The sequence below is a fragment of the Pomacea canaliculata genome, linkage group LG2 (genome assembly GCF_003073045.1).
Source record: "Pomacea canaliculata isolate SZHN2017 linkage group LG2, ASM307304v1, whole genome shotgun sequence".
NCBI classification, from domain to species: Eukaryota; Metazoa; Mollusca; class Gastropoda; order Architaenioglossa; family Ampullariidae; genus Pomacea; species Pomacea canaliculata.
In genome coordinates, this window is record NC_037591.1 from 24,884,125 (window position 1) to 24,902,033 (window position 17,909).

A 17,909-nucleotide genomic window follows, 5' to 3' on the forward strand; every position below is an offset into this window, starting at 1 on the left:
ATTTCCCTGTCAGTGGCCCAAACGATTTTCAGACGCACGCTCCTCTCCCCCCGATGTCGGGTGCAATAACGTTTCCATGCCAGAAGTGTCTTGGGATATACCATGATCATAGTGTGTATGGACGCTTTCTTGCGCCGATGGTGTAGATGTCCAGTGTAAACACTCGTCTCATGTCATTGAAACCAGTAATCACATATTTTGTGTGGTTGCAAGTACAACTGTTAGATATACACACATACCCCACCTACACACACAATCACATGCACAGTGTGCACTTATCGTGCGCTAACCCTGATGGCATGAAAAAGAAAGGTCGAATTAAGAGATAATTTATTCATGATGTCATATCAAAACAGAGTCATTTTACATTAAGTACAGCAGATGCCACCTTATGATATAAATCACAGGGTTCCTTTGCGAATTGGACTTCGTGAATGCGCGAAGCAGGCCGCCTACCCACGGCAAGCAGCACGTGCTCTGAGAGGTCACGTGGGAGTAGCTATGACGCTGCTGTTCTTACGTCATAAGTGTTTCGTCAAAATCCCACGCGCGAGCGCACGCACACATGCATACACACAGACCAGAGCACGCACGCACGCACACCGGGAGACAGAGACAGAATGAGACAGAATAAAATACTGAGGAATCACAGTAGGTTGTCCATCATCTCTGTCTAACATATGTTTCCAACATGTCTGTCCAAATATTTCCAAATTAGTGGAAGACGTTAATACTGAATTTTTCGGGGTGTGGGGATTCTCTGTCGGGTACTCGGCTTTCCTCTCCCCTCCCTCTCAACTCATCACCTCTCGGCGAAGCACTTTCCCTCCCAATCGGGATCGAAACTTCAGAGACTTTGCAGTGTTTGTTGTTGTTCTTATTTTTTTTATATTATTTTGAAAAAGGGGGGGGGGTAACTTTGAAACGTAACATTCCCTCTTCAGTTCTTTAACTTCTGGCAAGAGTGTGGTTGGTGATTATTCAGAAACTAGTGGCTTTGGATATTAAAAAATTCATACCTTAGCTAAATATATGATATATAACTTTAATTTCTTGTTATCTTTTGTTTGATTTTTTTTTAGAGAAGATGTTTATTTTCATGAAATACACTGCCCTGCAGCTAGTTCTGACATGCTTAGGAAATACAACAGCGCATGTTCTTCCCATCGGTTTCTGAAAATGAATGATAATGTAGCAAGCAGTCGATGACATGATGGAGATAATTCAAAACTGTGTCGACAGCGTTTTGTACACGCCGTCGCTTGTGTTGTCAGAGGCGATGCCGAAGTCGTTCTTGAGGCTGCCTCGCCCGTTGCCAAATGACGTCACGTTTCCGTTCCCGTTGACGATGTCTGGTTTGAAGGAAACTGCGAAGGCAGAGTCGGGCTTTGTGATGGCGGGGATCACGATTTCTGTTTCCTTCTCGTCAGCTTTGATATCCTGAAAGCATTGACAAGAATTATAAAAATAATTTTCATTATCATTGCAACAAAATGCACTTCTTGACTAATTATTCGTTTAAGCCAAAATAGCCAAAATATGTAATTTTTTTTAAAGTCTAAATGGGCTTGAAACTGGTCGGGACGCACACACTCACATCAAAAAGGGAATTTGCTCCATCCCTTCCTTCCTCTGTCCCAATAATCATCATCATTGTCATCGTCGTCGTCATCGTTACATTTTCATCGTCGTCTTTCCTCCTTACATTTGCGTGTGTGAGCCAAAACGGAAAACAAAAGGGGGGTAACCTATTCAAAAATATTATAACAGTAAGTTTTGTAAGTTTTCTCCCCTGCTAAGATTTGGTGTGTGTGTGCTCCAATATTTTCCCCCGTTACGCAATCCTGAAGTGATGGGGAGCGCCCGGTAGTGTAGTGGTCAAAACACTCGCTTGTCACCTTCATAGGGTTGTCCATGGGACATATTTTTCTATCCCGTCCCATCCCGTCCCATGGCAATTTATGCCTGTCCCATCCCGTCCCGTCCCACGGGACGTTTCCCATGGGATTCCCATGGTATTAACAATCCTATGGACAACACTGAAAACCACTTTTCGGCTTTTGTTCTATAATTCCTGCTACTTCACATACAATAGGTGATTCAGAGGAAAGATTTAAATCCTTGATGAATGAAATAACAGTAAATTTATTTTGCAATATCAAGTATCGACTACCATGGGAAATACAAATGTGTGCTGTCCCATCCCATCCCATCCCATGGGACGTTTCCCATGGGATTCCCATGGAATTCCCATTCCTATGGACAACACTGCACCTCCCCCCCCCATAGTGCGAAATCGCCGCAAGGTGGAAGCACTTTCCTACCAAACCAACCAACCAGCCAACCTACTGAAGTGATAGTCAATGTGTCCCCTAATTCTGTTATTGTTTGCGCCGTAAATATGTACACCAATCTTTATGCAGCTTTTCTGTTCACAAAGATACATACATCGGGGTCCTGGAACTCTTTGTGGCAGCGGAGAGTGGACCGCCACGACGCCGGAAGACAACAGAAAAGACGATCAAATAGCGGAATAAGATATTTGGAGTCCACCTCGTCTATGCTCATGGGACCTGAATAGACCAGAAGCAACATTTTTCTGGTTAAAATAAATGTGCTACTTCTCCTTCTCTCTCTCTCTCTCTCTTTTTTTTTTTCAGTTTCCTCCCATTGTCACACTTTTTTTAAAACCAGCTCTTACAATATTCATCTAAACTTCCTCATGTCTGAAGGAAAAGAGCAGTAGAAAAAAAAACTATACAAGTTCGGCATCACTTATCTCTCCTAAGTGTAGTAGATGATTTACCACCGTCACTACATACTTACCAGTAATAAAACTGACGATAAGTCCGACGACCACCACGGTAGCTGTACCAATAGACGGATACCAGAGATAGGAGATGGTATACAACTTGTCGATCCCCGTTCTGGAAAGTAAGTAAGCATTAGACTAAGAAGCTGTGTCATAAACAACAACACACAACAGCTTTTTTTCAAAGTAGATATCAGCGTCGACAAATGAGTAAACAAACTATACAGGTTATAAGCAGACCATATTTTCAAACTAAACCTTCTTTATGCCTGTCAAACATGTGTCCTGCTGCCTGCAAACTGCGGAGTCACTGGTCACATTTTGTAGTTGTGAAGTTTGTTTTCAGTCGGTGGAGGAGGCAATGTCATGGACATTATTACTGCGGATACAAAGGGAGACAACCGCTGGTGTCTTGTGATTTTAATTTTATTATCTCCCTTTTTCCTAATCGTATCTGCAAGGTTTTGCGTCGGATGATGATGATGACATCAATATTCACGAACATTGACGAGAGCAATCAAACGTAGCGGTGCTCTCTACACACTTGCCAACTCCAAGCTACCCAAACTCTTTGTTCACTCTTTCACTCGCTCTTCTTACTGGCGAGTATGTTCGCACTGTACACACGCACGCGTGCAGGCTCACCAGCGCACTATCGTGTCAACTCACACTTCACTGGTGGCAGGAGCGAGAGTGGTCACTGTGCTGTTCATTGTCGTCAGTGTGGTGAAGATCGTCGTCATGTTGCTGATGGTAGTGTTGGCGACGGTGCAGTTGTCAGTGGGAAACTTGAGTCGACTGGGTGAGCCGGGCAGGTTGTAGGCGCCAATACTTATCCACAGGGGTAAGGCCAGTCCCAGCGTCCCCCCTACCACTGCTCCCTGTACAAAAAAGTGATTAAGTAGAAGAAAGAGAGAAAATACACTTCTTTGCCTTTATTATTTTGTTAAAAAGTATTTGTTACTTGTAAATTTTCGAATCTGAAGACCTCGCTTATTCATCACGCAAAATAAGAATAGACCCGAATAGTAACTGAACACTACTTACGATGCCATTGGCCCACGGGAAGAAGCCCCCAAGAATGAAAAGACCGAGTATTGGACCAGAAGCAGCTCCCGTAAAACTGAGAGATGCCTGGACAGTATATGAGACATCAGTTAGTTAATGAGTACATGTACTTTTATTTATTTAATTCAATTTATTAAAATCGGTTAATTGACACACGAACAACGTAACATTAACGTTTATTCAACTATTAAACTGACGGGTTTTGAATAAGTAGAGTAAATATATCATGGGGTAAATATCTGTGTGTACTACATGTATGAATCACCGCAATGAATCACAGCAAAGACTGAAGAGAAGTTTACTGTTGTCAATAGAAACAGAAAGGGAAGGAAATGTTTCTATGATAGTTACAATAGTTTTTCTTTCATTTACTCCGCCCACTCCACTATTCTCTTCGTTAACACTAACTGAATATAGTCGTCTGTGAAAGCATGAGGTGTGTCATATTCACCTGCAACACAGTTCCCCCCAGCCTTGTGCCATGAAAGACATTCCAATACCGGCTGCTCCAAATATCAGAACTAAAACGGAATCAAGATAAAAGTGATTGTAATCTTTCTAACTTATTACTTACAACGTAAAATATGATAGATCGAAAGAAAAAATACAAAAGAAAATGTGCCAAGGTAAGTGAGAGATGCACACTGAGGTATTAATGTGTCTGAGAGGGTCTACATTAAATACAAACTTTAATTCTTAAAAATAGTGAATGGAGGGAAGACAAGGAGATGACTTTCAGAACCCTTCGTGTGCTATATCTCTAAACATGAAGAAAGAACCAGGTATGTACCTACCCAGCAGCTTTGTGGCCCATGTTTTCTGTCCCTCCGACAGCCGGTGATCAAAGTAGGGCTTGAGAAAGTCCTCCCACGTGACAGCCGCCAAGGCATTGAGGCAGGAGGACATGGTGCTGCACATGGTCATCGCGATTAATGATGGGGATGTCAAGAAGCATTATGGTATCTGTTTCGTGATCTACCTTCTTACTTATTTGTCTTGTTAACTTCGAAATGGTAGAATCTTGTGGTGGCCATGAATATCTCCAGCATTCTTCAGTCCGCCATTAGAATGGAAAGATGAGCACAATTCATTCATTCACACAGAATGACACGGATCTCTCTCTCTCTCTCTCTCTCACACACACACACACAGTCTCCAAGAATGATACTGTCCTCACCTGAGGGCGCCACTGAAGAGGCAGGAGATAAATAGGCCGGGAAGTCCTGGGATGTTCAAAGCCTCCATCACGAAGTAAGGGATGAGCTTTAAAAAGACACACGTCAGTCGTTCTGGTTAGTGGGATGTGCTTACAGTAATCTTGTTGAGCCTATAGTCAGTCAGTCAGTCAGTCAGTCAGTCAGTCAGTCAGTCAGTCAGTCAGTCAGTGGCAAGTTAGGCTCAGAGATGTAATAATTATAGGTCCAGTAACCCTCACTAGTGTCAGTTCTCACCCTGCTATCAACGTTGCATGGGCAAAAAGACCGGTGTACCAAGACAAAATGAGAATCATGCATGAAGGAAACTAGGCAGACGTTCCACCCACACCAAAGACACTCACAACAGCCACGTTACCTGGTTGGCGTTTGCAACTTTCTTTGATGTCAGCGGGTCGCAGCCTTTGTCGGCGTAATAGGCGAACATAGCGACACCGGCAAGGCAGGTGATCAGGACCAGTATGAACACGCCGATGGTGTTCAGCAGGACTGATCTGAGGGACAACATTAGCTTTTAAGTTTTAAGAAGAAGAGGAAATTCTTTTTTGTCTCTTAATGCTTTCGCTCCCACCCCGTGTCTGAATACATCTCTGTCTGCTTGTTTGAGAGGAAATGAGGAGAAGTTTGTCGGCATCACTGTTCTACTGACAGAAATATAACACATTCACGTTTATTTTAAAGTACCAGATGAGAAAAAATTAACAGACTAATTCAGTTTCTGCGTCCATTTATTCCTTCATTCATTTAATGTATTTAATTTTGCCAACAATTCGTTGTTGGGTCAGTTATTGGTGCGTTTCAAATATCAAACCTATGCCCTTTATTAAACAAGCACCAGTTGGAAAAAAAAGTTGCTTTTCAATTTTTTTTTTTTCAATCTCTACGCGTATTTGACAGGCGCATCACACGAAACTGAAAATACATCTGGTTACGAATTTCAATTTATTTTGCTCTATTCGTTTTTTTAATTACTGTTTATCCAATTAGTACTTACATTTTTGCTTTCGACAAGCTGGGAAGAGCACAGTACCGTTGCACGCTGGCCTGATTGCACCCATAGGTAGCAGTCCACCCGACCATGCCACCCACTATGAGCGACCAAAAGGAATGCCTTTGCGTTGGATCTGCGTTAAAACTTGAACAAGAAGAAAAACAAGTGAAGCGATATAGGTTAACCTTTGACCTCTTTAACTAGAATTAATGCTGGATGTAAAATAATATCTAATAAGTGTACAACTGAACAAACTTTATAACAAACTTTGCAGTGAACAGCGTAAAAGCCATAAACACTTTGAATTTAAGCCAAGCAATAAATAAGTTTTAAATGTTGTGGTCAATGTTCAAACTACCACATGATACGTCAGGGTCTAAAAATATATCAACAGGTCTCACTAGTAAAGATTAAAGAAAAAGCGACTTCAGGACGATAGTTACTCAAAGAACTCGATGCGGTCCCATTTTTCGTTGATGTCCCACACCTTGTCCATGTCCCCCACGTCCATCACAGCCTGGGGACAAGACGGGAAGACAGTGAGCATGTAAATATAGTCACACTTGTGATACCCATCGACACTACTGGGGCGTGAAGAAAGTCGTGTCGGTTGTGGTTAGTATATGATACTTAGATATGTATTATCTATAGACCAATCATACAGGTGTTTTGCTTGTGGTGTGTATATTCATGTTCACAACTATACACCACAACAGCATTTAGAGGGTGCTACTTAATCACAGCGGAAATTGCAGCAAAACGTTTTCAATGAACACAGAAATGTCTCTGTACGATTGTGTCTGTAAGTAGGTTTAACTTATTGTGAATGATCTCAGTGAAGATCATTTGTGTTGTTTTTTGTGTACGTGAGAGGGAGAGAGACAGGACTGAGGGTGGTGTGTGAATGTGTTTTAATGGTGGTATAAGTGATTAAGATGTCTGGTATGTATGTATACGTGCGTGTACTTGCTTCTGTGTGTGGTGTGTGTGGTCATGTTACGCCCTCTCTCCTCCATCCTAAACTATGCTAATTCACACTGTGACCTCTGACCTTAATGACGATGGCTAACAGTCCGGCCAGCATGACGAACGACTGAAACACGTCTGTCCACACCACGGCCTTCATTCCTCCCTGTCACAAACGACATCAAAGGTCAGATGATGCACGGAACTTTAAGGAGAAGGGTTTAGCATGTAGACACATCTTGAGAAACATCAACATCCTAGACAAAGCCAAAAACTAGACGACGACCAATAGGTTTAATAAGTGCGAAACACGTGACCAGCTACAGAAAAAGACAAAGAAAGGCAGAAAGACAAAAGAGAGATGAAGAGAAAGCGAAACAAATGAAAGTGAAGAGATAAAACAGGAAGAAAGATAGATTGCCAGAAGAATGAAGGGGAGAGTGAGAAGAAAGCTAACCCTCTGCAGGAACTTACTAAAGTGGTATAAAACGTAGAGACGAGGCCAACGATGATTATCGTCCCCCAGACTGGAAACCCAGTCACTGAAAAGAAAAAAAAAAGTTACCAACACGTTCAGTCTGTTCAAACACTTCAGCCAGGAGTTCGTATTCACAGACATGCTAAAATTTCCCTAAACTGGGGGAGGAACTACCTGATTAATGTATAACCCGCGAGGCAAAGTAACCCCCGACATGAGTTGAAATAATTGATAGACAGAGCGAGATTCCCAACAAGTGTCACTGCCTTTGGGTCAGAGATTGAAATGGGAAAGCTACCACTAAAGTGATTAAAAAAAACAAAAACAAACAAGAAGCTGGAGAAAGGCGAAATTAATTACATCTGACCAAGGGATGTTTTTGAGCAAGTGTTAGTGACAGAAATATTATTTTATTTTCATTCGGAAACAAAAAACAAAGGGCTCGATTAGTTAAACGATCAGCATAGTTTTCTTTCATTATCTCTTTATTTATTTTTTTTTTTTTGCAGCATCTGTTATTAAGTTAGTTCTGTACTGGTCTGTAAAGTTTGTTTGTTATGTCTTGAAAAATCTCTGTCTTCGCTAATGCTTCTGTTGAGCTAAATTAATCACGATCGTCGCCATATTTTCTTAACAAGGAAGAAAGTCTTCTCAAAGGGAATCAGAAGAGAGAGAGAGGGTGATAACTATCTATAAATTACCAGGTGGTAAAACGAGTTGGGTAGGTGCACCGTTGGCCATAACTACTGGGTTTAGCCTCTAGGGTAACAGGGTGGGTAAACTTGAATACAAACCCTGACTGGGTTTTTCGTTGTTTCAATCAATCAGTCAATCTTGACTTCCATTATTGACAACATTTGTTTCTCTGCATCCATTATTTTATTTTCTGTACAAACTTGACACTCAACCAACACTATCATAAATATATATGTCACATTTCAATATTAACACCTGACATTTCAAGATTTTTGAAAAAGGTACCAGGTGAACTTAGAACGAGTGTTAGGAGTTTATATACGATCTACTCAATTTTGATGGACTACGCCAGGGCAAATAGCTAAAACACCAAGAGTGGGTGAGATGTGAAGAAGATGACACAGAATAAATAAAAAGAAAAATCTGGAGCAATGTCTGGACAGTAGATAATAAATGTTTAGCCTCCCAGTAATATATCACTTAGGCCGCTCTTGTCGTTACAGGAACAGCACAGGTTTGCTCCGATGAGCCACTTGAAAACGGGCAAGTGGGTTGTACAATGCCTCGTACACCTAGAATAATAACCTTTAAATTTTTCTGTCTGATAAACAGAGAGAAGCAGAGACAGACCTGTTACTGACCTACCTGAGCAAATATCACCTGTTGTGAACTCACCTGCCTCTAAAGCAGTAGACGGAGCAAAGGAAGCAATGCCCATGTACAAAATCTGAAATTAAACCCAAGAAAAATTTGTTTGAAAATAACAAAAGATGGTGTTACAAATCCATCAGAATGTTGTTATGCTGAAGGAAGCTAAATGAAAAAAATTGTTTTACAGTTTGTGAAATCTCACACATGCTGCGTTTGTAGGGAACGCTCTAAGAATTAAAAAACGGTTGTTTTATTTATTTATTTATTTATTTATTTATTTATTTATTTATTTATTTATTTATTTATTCCGACAAGTAGACTTTACAGCTAATTTATCTCATTACTCTACTCTAATTTCGTTGTCACCCAATAGTTCCATTCTACCTTTCCCATAAAGGTCTTCCCATAGCAAGACAAGGCAAACCCAGTTATTAAGAATGGTCGCCCTACGCACTGACCTGTTGAACAATCATTATTAGTGTGCCAGTCAGCTTGGCTGGTCGAGATTTGAATCTTTTTTCCAGATACTGAAACACACAACAACATTGTCAATTATCCTCTCTGATTAACTGAGGACACCCAAAGTAAAACCTCTGTCTAATTGCGAGAAACTGTAAGCATTTATTGAACATATAACAGTAAAAGCAATGACACATAATTTAAATTTAACATTACGGTGGTGAGAAGATGAAGAAATAAACATTAACGCATTATAATTTTTTAAATGTTATATCAAAGTAAATTAAATATGAAACGTTAGAAAGAATATTGACAGTCTGCGAGCTCACCTCAAAGCTGCTGGTCAACTTCAGCGGGTACAGCAGCGGAACGAAGATGAGGGCAGCGATGACGATGGCGAGGAGGATGCCGACGATGTAGATCATGTACTGCGTGCCCTGCGTGTACATCTCAGCCGGGGTGCCCAGGATCAGAATGGCGGACATGAAGGAGACCAGAATGGAGATGGCCACGGGGATGATGCTCATGCTGCGGTTGGCCATCAGGAACTCCTTCGTCGTCTTCTGTTTGCCTCCCCAGCAGCCGTAGAAGATGCCGATGGCGGCGGAGATGACTAGCATGAGGACGAACAGGACATAGTCGACGGGGCCGAAGAGACGTTCTTCATCTCCATGGCGCTGGCGACGATGACTTCACCGCAGCCCCTAAACACCAGCAAGAAAATCATGGAGAAAGTGATGCATTGTGGGAACGAAACCTAATTTTCATTGCTTATGTATATCTGAACGTTCGACACAAGAACACCTATTATTTGTCATTTTCGTAGACAGCTGTCTTTTTCTTAATTTTGGCGTCTAAGCTTTCATAAAAAAGTAGGAAATATAAACAAATATTTGAAAGTAAGTATCGGTCTCAAGCAGTTGTCTTTGCCAGCCACTTATAAAATGCACTGAGACAAGTCTACCGTCCATTTTTGGGTTCACCAGCGTAAGAAACATTCAAAACACTATTTTTCCACACACATACATACACAAGCACAAACACACACATACATACACACAAGCACAAAGCACTCGCATGCAAACAAACAAGCGCGCATGCGCCTCGCGTATGCAATGAAAACCTTTTGAGTTATGCCTGACACGGTTCATTTATCTTTCATAAAAATGTCAGAATCAAGCATCCGGGACTGTGAAAACAGTTGCTTTGTGTAGAAACCCTATGGCGGTCCGAATAGAGACATCCTTTAAACTTATATGTGCATGATACATCCACCCTTGTACACGTCGTTAAAGATCGGTACACTACCCGAAAATGTACCCATATAATTACAATCACTTCTCTCTTTCTTTACTAACACATTAATATTCTAACAGTTCGTTCCCAGATTTGTAAGTTAAAAATATTTAATCTACTTCAACTTACAAATCTGACTCAAGCGAAGTTCGCCGAGAGATGAGCAGAGAGCACCTGTCCCCGGGGTGCAGGTGAGTGCAGTGCAGGACAGACGACGGGTGGTGCTCACCTGGATGCGCAGTGCACCGGGCTGGCAGTGCTACCTGTCGGCCTTCTACTCCCCTGCAACTACGTCACACTATATTATCGCTGCGTGCAGTGACCTCTGACACAGATACAAGCTGTTGGACAGATGAAAACAAGCGACAACGGTGAAGTGGATCATGGGAAGGGTGGGTGGTGGCAGGTGAAACAAATCTCTCCTCAGATAGAGGACTTGGTTGTGAAGGGGATGTGAAGTAGGTGTGAGAGTGAAGCAAGATAAGTGTACAGTGAGGTCCCGACGGGTACATACAAAGATACCCTCACCTCCAACCTCACGTAGACTGACTGTCGAGAAAAGATTAGCAAAGAACTCTCACGTACGATCAACTTTGTAAAATAGTAAACATAAGTTTTAGACTTGTCCATAGTCTCTCTCTGTATAGTCCCTCTCATCTATTTGGCATCCTATCTATCCAAACACCTCGAGTGAATTATACTGTGACCCCTGTTGTTTGTGCGGCGAGCTAGCAAAGGCTGACCCCTAAGCGCTGACCCCTACAGTTAACTGTCGGTCAGGGACAAGCTGTGTGAAGCGAGTGTGCGCAGAGGAAACCCTAAGATCCGGTAGAGAAACAAAAAGTGAAATGAAAATCAAATGCAAACATAAAAATACTCGCTGCATTTTATGCAAACTCATTTCCATTCAATCCTGTAAACAAACAAACACGCACCCGCGCGTTACACAAGCATTCGTAGTTGGCTGCTTTTCTTTGTTTTCTCTTTTTTAGTTACATCCAGCTGAAATGGGTCTTTTAAAAAAAGCTGCACGGTTCTGAATAGTTTCTTTAAAAAAGTTTCTCTCCACCCCAACACACACACATTGGAAAGAATGAGTTGCGGTGACGACTGGTCCTACAGCCAGACCTCAAGAGTGAAAACTCACATGCAAACGCATGATCAGACATACAGAGGATGCTTGATGGCTTGAGTACCAGCTTAGAATATAATCTTTTTTTTTTTTCAGCATCGTCCAACAACTCAAAAGGCACTCATCGTAAGAACAATGCATGTAGGGAAAAGTCTCGTTGCAGGGGGGTGAGCTGTGGGGTCTTGTAGCACCAATTAGACACTATGGTTACACACATTGTCCTCCCTGGCATCCACCATCACCACCACCATCCGCCCTTCAGCAACGTCTACTTTCCTGCCTACGTCACACAGTTCTTCGCTCTGAGGGTGCTACAGGAGAGCGGCAGGTATATCACACACTCCAACAGACGAGAGACAGGTTTATGGCGGAGGTGAAGAGGCCGGGCGAGGCAGGTCCACCATTGTCTACCGACTATGTCACCCACTGTAAGAGTGCACTGAGACACTGTACACCAATCAGGTGGACAAGAGTAGCTTTGTGTGGACAGTTGAGAAAATTCCTCGCCCAGTAAAAGTGCACCAACAGAGCTAAAAACAACAACCAGAGCAACAACAAAAACTCACAAGCTGCTTTTGTTCCTCTGTGTAGGGTGAATGTCGCAAAGCTGGAGGTACTAGGTGCAAGCAGACCACAGAACCAAATAAGACTTCAAGAGTTTTCTGTGAAGTTCGATAAATAATTTTTCTTTTGCTCAACGTTCTTCAACTGCCTTAAGTTTAGAAGGAAATTAAAAGACATCTTTTAGTTTAATTTTCAATTCGCTTAACGTCAGAGGTACAATCTTCAGGCCACCATGGGAAGAATGGAAACTTGTTCTCCTCAAACTTTCTTTCCTTCACAGAAAAGAATATAAGGCTGCGAAGTCTCTCTCTCTCTCGGAGCGCATGTGTGTATCTGTATGTGTCAATCTGTTTGCTGTTTGATACAAAAATGTTACTAATATTACTTACTTCACCAGAAATACAAGGTTTGATCCATACAACTGCAGTGAGAAAGAACCACGGATGTGTGTAGGTGGACTGCTGTCTGTCTGCCGAGACCAACGCTTAGCCTCTTGCGAAGTTCTCCGCTGTTAGTCTCGGCGAGCCTAAACAATGTGACTAAACCGGAAGCTTTGTAAAAACCTGCCTCGTTTTAGTAGCTAACTGAAAAAATTGTCTACCAGCAGTCCAGTAATACAAGTTAGTGGAAAGATCCATATTGTAATGAATGCCTAAGTCTTTTTTTAAAAAAAAATCTGTCAAAGATATTAATTTACACGGTTTGTTGTAGGATCTGTCTGTCCATTTAGTCTTGTAATGTTTAAAAAAAAACTCTTGTACTTACGGGTGTACGCTTTTATGACGATATATGAGTATGTAAGTACTCACATCGGATGAACTGGTAGCTGGATATGTGAGCATACCTATGTGAGCATACCTATGTGAGTACGTGTGTACAGGTGGAAATATTGAAGTTAGATGTATGTGTGCATTCCATTCATCTTCTGAATTTTCTTTTTTCGTGTGTTCGTTTGCTCGCTCGTTCATTCGTTCGTGTGCTCTTTATTTGTTGTGAGGCTTGCTTGTACAGCGCACAGCCGACACAGACTTGTTGAAGACCAACAGCAATCTTTAATCCTGTTCATTCTTCTTGACCACACTTTCCCTCACTCCCAGTGTCATTTGTACATCGCTGTTGGACTGACGGCTGTTAAACCGGTCTACGGGTGTGTAAATCTCTCGTTTCTAGCACTCGTCTCAACAGTTTTATTCTGTCTTGGCTTATTGACAATTGCTTTAAGTGGCAGTCAAAATTCTCGTGACAATTTCTGACAGTATCTTTTTTTTTCCGAAGAAGACTTCTATGCACTGAGTGTAAGTGTCGTTTGACGATCAATACCCACAATCTTACAAGTCATGCTATATTGAGCTGCTGGATTCTAAATGTTCATTTAAGCGATTGAATAATTCGATGAAAATTGAAGACTCCTCTTCTTCACTTTTTCCTATTCTTATATTCTTGTCCGTCTTCATATTTTTCGTGGAAATAAAATATTATTTTGTTTGCTATATATATCCATGGACTCAAGAGACAAACGTCATTCATTCCGTCTTTAATAATTATTTTTAGAATTAATTCCTGTCTTTAATTTACTTCGGGGGATTCTTGAGAGAAATTAGTGGGTAACGATAAAGCCGTTGCCATTGGAAGACCTTTGGAAGGGACTTAACACATTAACATTAGACGGTCATCATGTAAGTGTTTTCCTTCGATCTCATTCGAGTTGCTTGAGAATTTTTGTTTTCCCATACTTCAGCCAGCTCGCTATTATGGATGGGGGGGGGTGTGTGTGTGTGTGTGTGACTTTGTTTTTGTTTTTGTTTTGTTTTTTTGTTCGTTTGTTTTTTGGGGGGTTTTTTGGTTTGTTTGTTTGTTTGTTGTTGGTTTTTTTTTGTTTGTTTTTTAACGTGGCTTTCTCTTCCGCTGTCTTCCTCCCGAGAGTTTCTTTTCGTCGTCTGTAGACTCTCGTCTGGTATCTGCTGCTCAGTCCCCTCTGAATAATATCTGATGAGTATATAGTATTAGTGGTATTTGTTACTAGCAGTGGTGTGTAATAATTAACAGTAGAGGCTAGTAGTAGTAAGTAGTATGAATAACAGTGCTGACTTGGACGACAAGTGGGCAAAGACCTTTTCTGCTTTCTAAACACGAATATTTTGACTGATCAGTACATTTTTTCAATAATCCGCGCTAAAAAATAAATAAATAAAAGGTGTGGTGAAATGTAATATTCAAGATTTGACATTTAAACACCCTCTGGGCTAGGTTAGTGTCTGTCCCACATTAAAATCAATGTTTCCACACTTTTAAGATCCATACTTTACTTATGTGCATGATAGGTACAGTGCTGGCTTGAACGGGAAGTTTGTTGACATCTCATGGTCGTATAAAGATATAAAATAAAAATAAAAATGCAAACAAGCGTGTTGACCCTAGTTCAGCTTCATCAACATTATTTTATGATGATGACACGTTGGGGCAGCTGTTAATGATGTAAGTATAATTGATCAAGAAGACTCGAAGTAATTGCAGTATAAATAATGGCTTCAGACCAGCAGAAGAAACAGTTTCGCTCTCCGACAAGAAGAAGAAACAAGAAAAGACTGAGGAAAAACATTGCTGTCAACATGTTTCGGACGATTCTCGTAAGTAGAATTTCTTAACCGCAATCCTCCGGTACCCTGAAGCAACAAAAGTTCTGTGTCTAGGATGTCTAAAATTAAACCCTTAAATTATAATTAGAGATTCTCCGACACATTCCAGTCAGCAGTTAATAGCTAATTAACTAGACAAAATTAAGATAATTAGACATAGTCATATGTTTATAATTATATGTATAAAATTCACTGGTTCATTTACATTACTGTTCAACTAAAATTCGACTTTTTTGTTAAGGTTTCGCTTGTTTGGTGATTTTGTTAGTTGTTTTGTTGTTGTTGTTGTGGGTTTTTTTTTTGTTTTTTTGTTTGTTTTGTTTTTTTTTTTTGTTTGTTTTTGTTTTTTGTTTTTTTGTTGTTGTCATAAGTGTATGCACGTATTTCTAGAAAAAAAGCATTTTAATTATTTTAAGATTCTTCCTCCCTTCCACATTTTATAAAATCAGAAAATACGAGTTTCTGTGGCCCAACAGTCGCAATATATCCAGAAGGCATTCATTAACATTCTTCACGCTCTCAGTCATTATTCATCATCAGCATTCCCCACAGCCATTCTACATCAACACTTCCGTGTGTACAACAGTTACAGGTGATGGTGTGTACAGCAGCAGCGCAGGTTGATAGCCAACTCCTGAGGTACGCCTGTCCTCCCGCTGACGCCCAGCAGCACACCTTCCGGATGATGACCGAGGATGTCACTGCGGACCCTATCCCACCCCTGTAGGTCATTATTGATAGCAACAACATTACCACCGTATACACATCAACACATGGAAGAAACTACATCAGCTAGTCGTTAGCACCACCCGCCGTCCACCTCGTCATAGAGGCTGTGATAGAGATGGTGATCAGCAGAATTACAGTAAATTATAGAAAGTTAAGGGAGGGTTAGTAGTCAGAAGAGAGTAATTGAAGTTGCTGATAATATATAGTTGCCTGGAGTTTTATGTATTTGTATTATTAATTCATATACTTACTGTTCTTTACATATTATCTTGTTTATGTATTTCTGTAGTTGCAAAATTATTAAGTTTTATTATTTCTTGTTGTTTTGTCTGTATTTCAGTCCTTACTAATGTATTGTTAGTATATTCTAAAAACTTATCCGTGATTTTCTTTTAATAAATGAATACGGTTTCTTTTCTTCGTAAATTTACCATCAGTGTATCTTCCCTTGGTCTGCAATTTTTTTAATCCTTTTATATTTAAATTGTCAGTTTGGTGATATATCCAGCCAAAACGAGTGCCAAACAACAAATGAGTATATTTACGAGTGAGGGATGCTAAAAAAAATAAGTTGGTGCACGTGGTTTTCGTGAAACGAGAATAATTTCTGTCCTGGTTTGTGGTCATCATGACCGTCTGTACAGGGATCAGGTGCTTGAAGACCTGCAGGACGCACCTCTTGAGATCCAGACGTTCCTGTCCAATCTGAACCAAAATGCGGAGAGTATTTCCTTAAAGCTTCCAAGCAACACTTTGGACATCGTAGGCCCATTGTAAGGGTAGACTGCCACACCTTGGGTACATTCATATGCAAGGACGCTTGTGAAAGTGGCTGAATATTTATGCGTTTATACTTGAATAATTCAACGCAAGTTAGAGTGTAAAACTACTCTGAAATAAGCCTTTTGTGTCATTTTGTACGTCAATATGCTTATTTCCAGCAAGAAAACTCAGATAGAAACTATTGAATTGTTTCACACTTTTCATTGTGTCCAGTATCAGTCGTTGCTGTCCATTGCCAGCGTTCAACTGTACCGCCGTGAAGATCCCGCTGTTTTTCATCCGGTATTACGGAAGCATTTGCTTCATTTTCTACCCTCTCGACAACTTCTTCTACACCCGATGCACGTAAGTTCTGTAGGTACATCCCACCCAGATGAGCAGTCAGCTACCAGTTCATGCTCTTTCTCTGCTCGCTGGTGGTCAAATGATCTTGTCTTTAGAAATCATGACCAATGACATGTGATATGATGATTATATATGATCAATCGTGTTTTTTATTAGTGAAAAGATACTATTTAGTTGTGTCATGTGTGTGTTTGTGTGTGTGTGTGTTTTTGTCTGTGATGCAGGTGTTCGCAGTGTCTTGTGCCTGGTTCCTGCCCTGTGGTAGGGCGATGCGTGGAGTCATCATGGCGGTTTGTCAAGGTGGTGGCCTACTGTCCCAGTCACATCGTTCGCTTTGTCAAGATCCTCATGAAGATCCCCGCAGACTGCAGCTGCATGCAGCAGTGCCCTCCAGGGTGGCGGTCCAACACAAGTAATAATACATCCATGTCCACCATCTCCGCCATCGCTAGATAAACTACTTGTCGCACGGGGAAGGTCAGAGACACACCGCGTCTGCCTGACCATCCAACATCTACGAATACAGAGTTGGTCATTTTTGGAAACAAAACTGTGGCTGACATTTTTTTTGCGATAGAATTAGGCAACCAGAGCTCTTACTCATCAAGCTTAGGGGCGTTACCAAGGTAGGAAAAGAGCAACGCCTGTTGTTGATAACATCTGACTAGTCTGCCAATCAACAATAAATATTTGATTGATGCCTACCGATAAAAGACTTACTTTATTTATGTGACGTTTGCTGAAATAGTCATTGTAATGAAAAAAGATTCAATAACAAGCCAGGATGTCTGTTTTATATCTTGAATAGCTAGCTAGACTTGGGTTCAAATCCTGACTATTCACCTACAGACTAATAAGCTATTTCTTGTAAGGGAGATAAATATACACTTGTTTTTTCTGCATCCTTCGTGGATCTGGCATATACACCACACATAAACAAATATACATATAGGAGTACATACACTAGGGACTGCACGCACGAATATGGTATGTGTGCGTGTATGTTTGTGTGTGCGTGTATGTTTGTTTGTATGTGTGCGTGTGTGCCTGTCTCTGTGTGTGCGCGTGTGTGCCTGTGTCTGTGTGTGT

General features: G+C 41.0%; 2 protein-coding genes across 2 annotated transcripts; one reads left to right on the top strand and one right to left on the bottom strand.

The window, feature by feature from the left end:
• Positions 1 to 325: 325 nt before the first annotated feature.
• LOC112555436 (sodium-coupled monocarboxylate transporter 1-like) lies at positions 326 to 10,306 on the bottom strand. The gene is given in 18 exon segments (XM_025223841.1): positions 326 to 1,440; positions 2,449 to 2,573; positions 2,827 to 2,927; positions 3,482 to 3,693; positions 3,860 to 3,946; positions 4,332 to 4,357; positions 4,360 to 4,401; positions 4,675 to 4,790; positions 5,058 to 5,143; positions 5,453 to 5,588; positions 6,089 to 6,229; positions 6,529 to 6,602; positions 7,137 to 7,217; positions 7,526 to 7,593; positions 8,901 to 8,952; positions 9,335 to 9,403; positions 9,665 to 10,025; positions 10,266 to 10,306. Coding segments are annotated over 18 exon segments (2,034 nt in total). The 3' UTR covers positions 326 to 1,224.
• A 4,524-nt stretch (positions 10,307 to 14,830) lies between these two features.
• Positions 14,831 to 17,528, top strand: LOC112557302. Its single transcript, XM_025227069.1, has 5 exons — positions 14,831 to 14,954; positions 15,550 to 15,686; positions 16,337 to 16,465; positions 16,689 to 16,820; positions 17,045 to 17,528. Exons 1-5 carry the CDS (start codon positions 14,850 to 14,852, stop codon positions 17,274 to 17,276), a joined length of 735 nt encoding a protein of 244 aa, XP_025082854.1. The 5' UTR covers positions 14,831 to 14,849; the 3' UTR covers positions 17,277 to 17,528.
• The last annotated feature ends 381 nt before the right edge of the window (positions 17,529 to 17,909 follow it).

What these genes read in the sequence shown, in the direction of transcription:
- LOC112557302 (XM_025227069.1), top strand. Translation starts at nt 14,850, where the DNA reads ATGGCTTCAGACCAGCAGAAGAAACAGTTTCGCTCTCCGACAAGAAGA. An exon ending in GCGGACCCTATCCCACCCCT is followed by an intron (nt 15,687 to 16,336) that starts GTAGGTCATTAT and finishes CCGTCTGTACAG; the next exon opens with GGATCAGGTGCTTGAAGACC. An exon ending in TTGGACATCGTAGGCCCATT is followed by an intron (nt 16,466 to 16,688) that starts GTAAGGGTAGAC and finishes CATTGTGTCCAG; the next exon opens with TATCAGTCGTTGCTGTCCAT.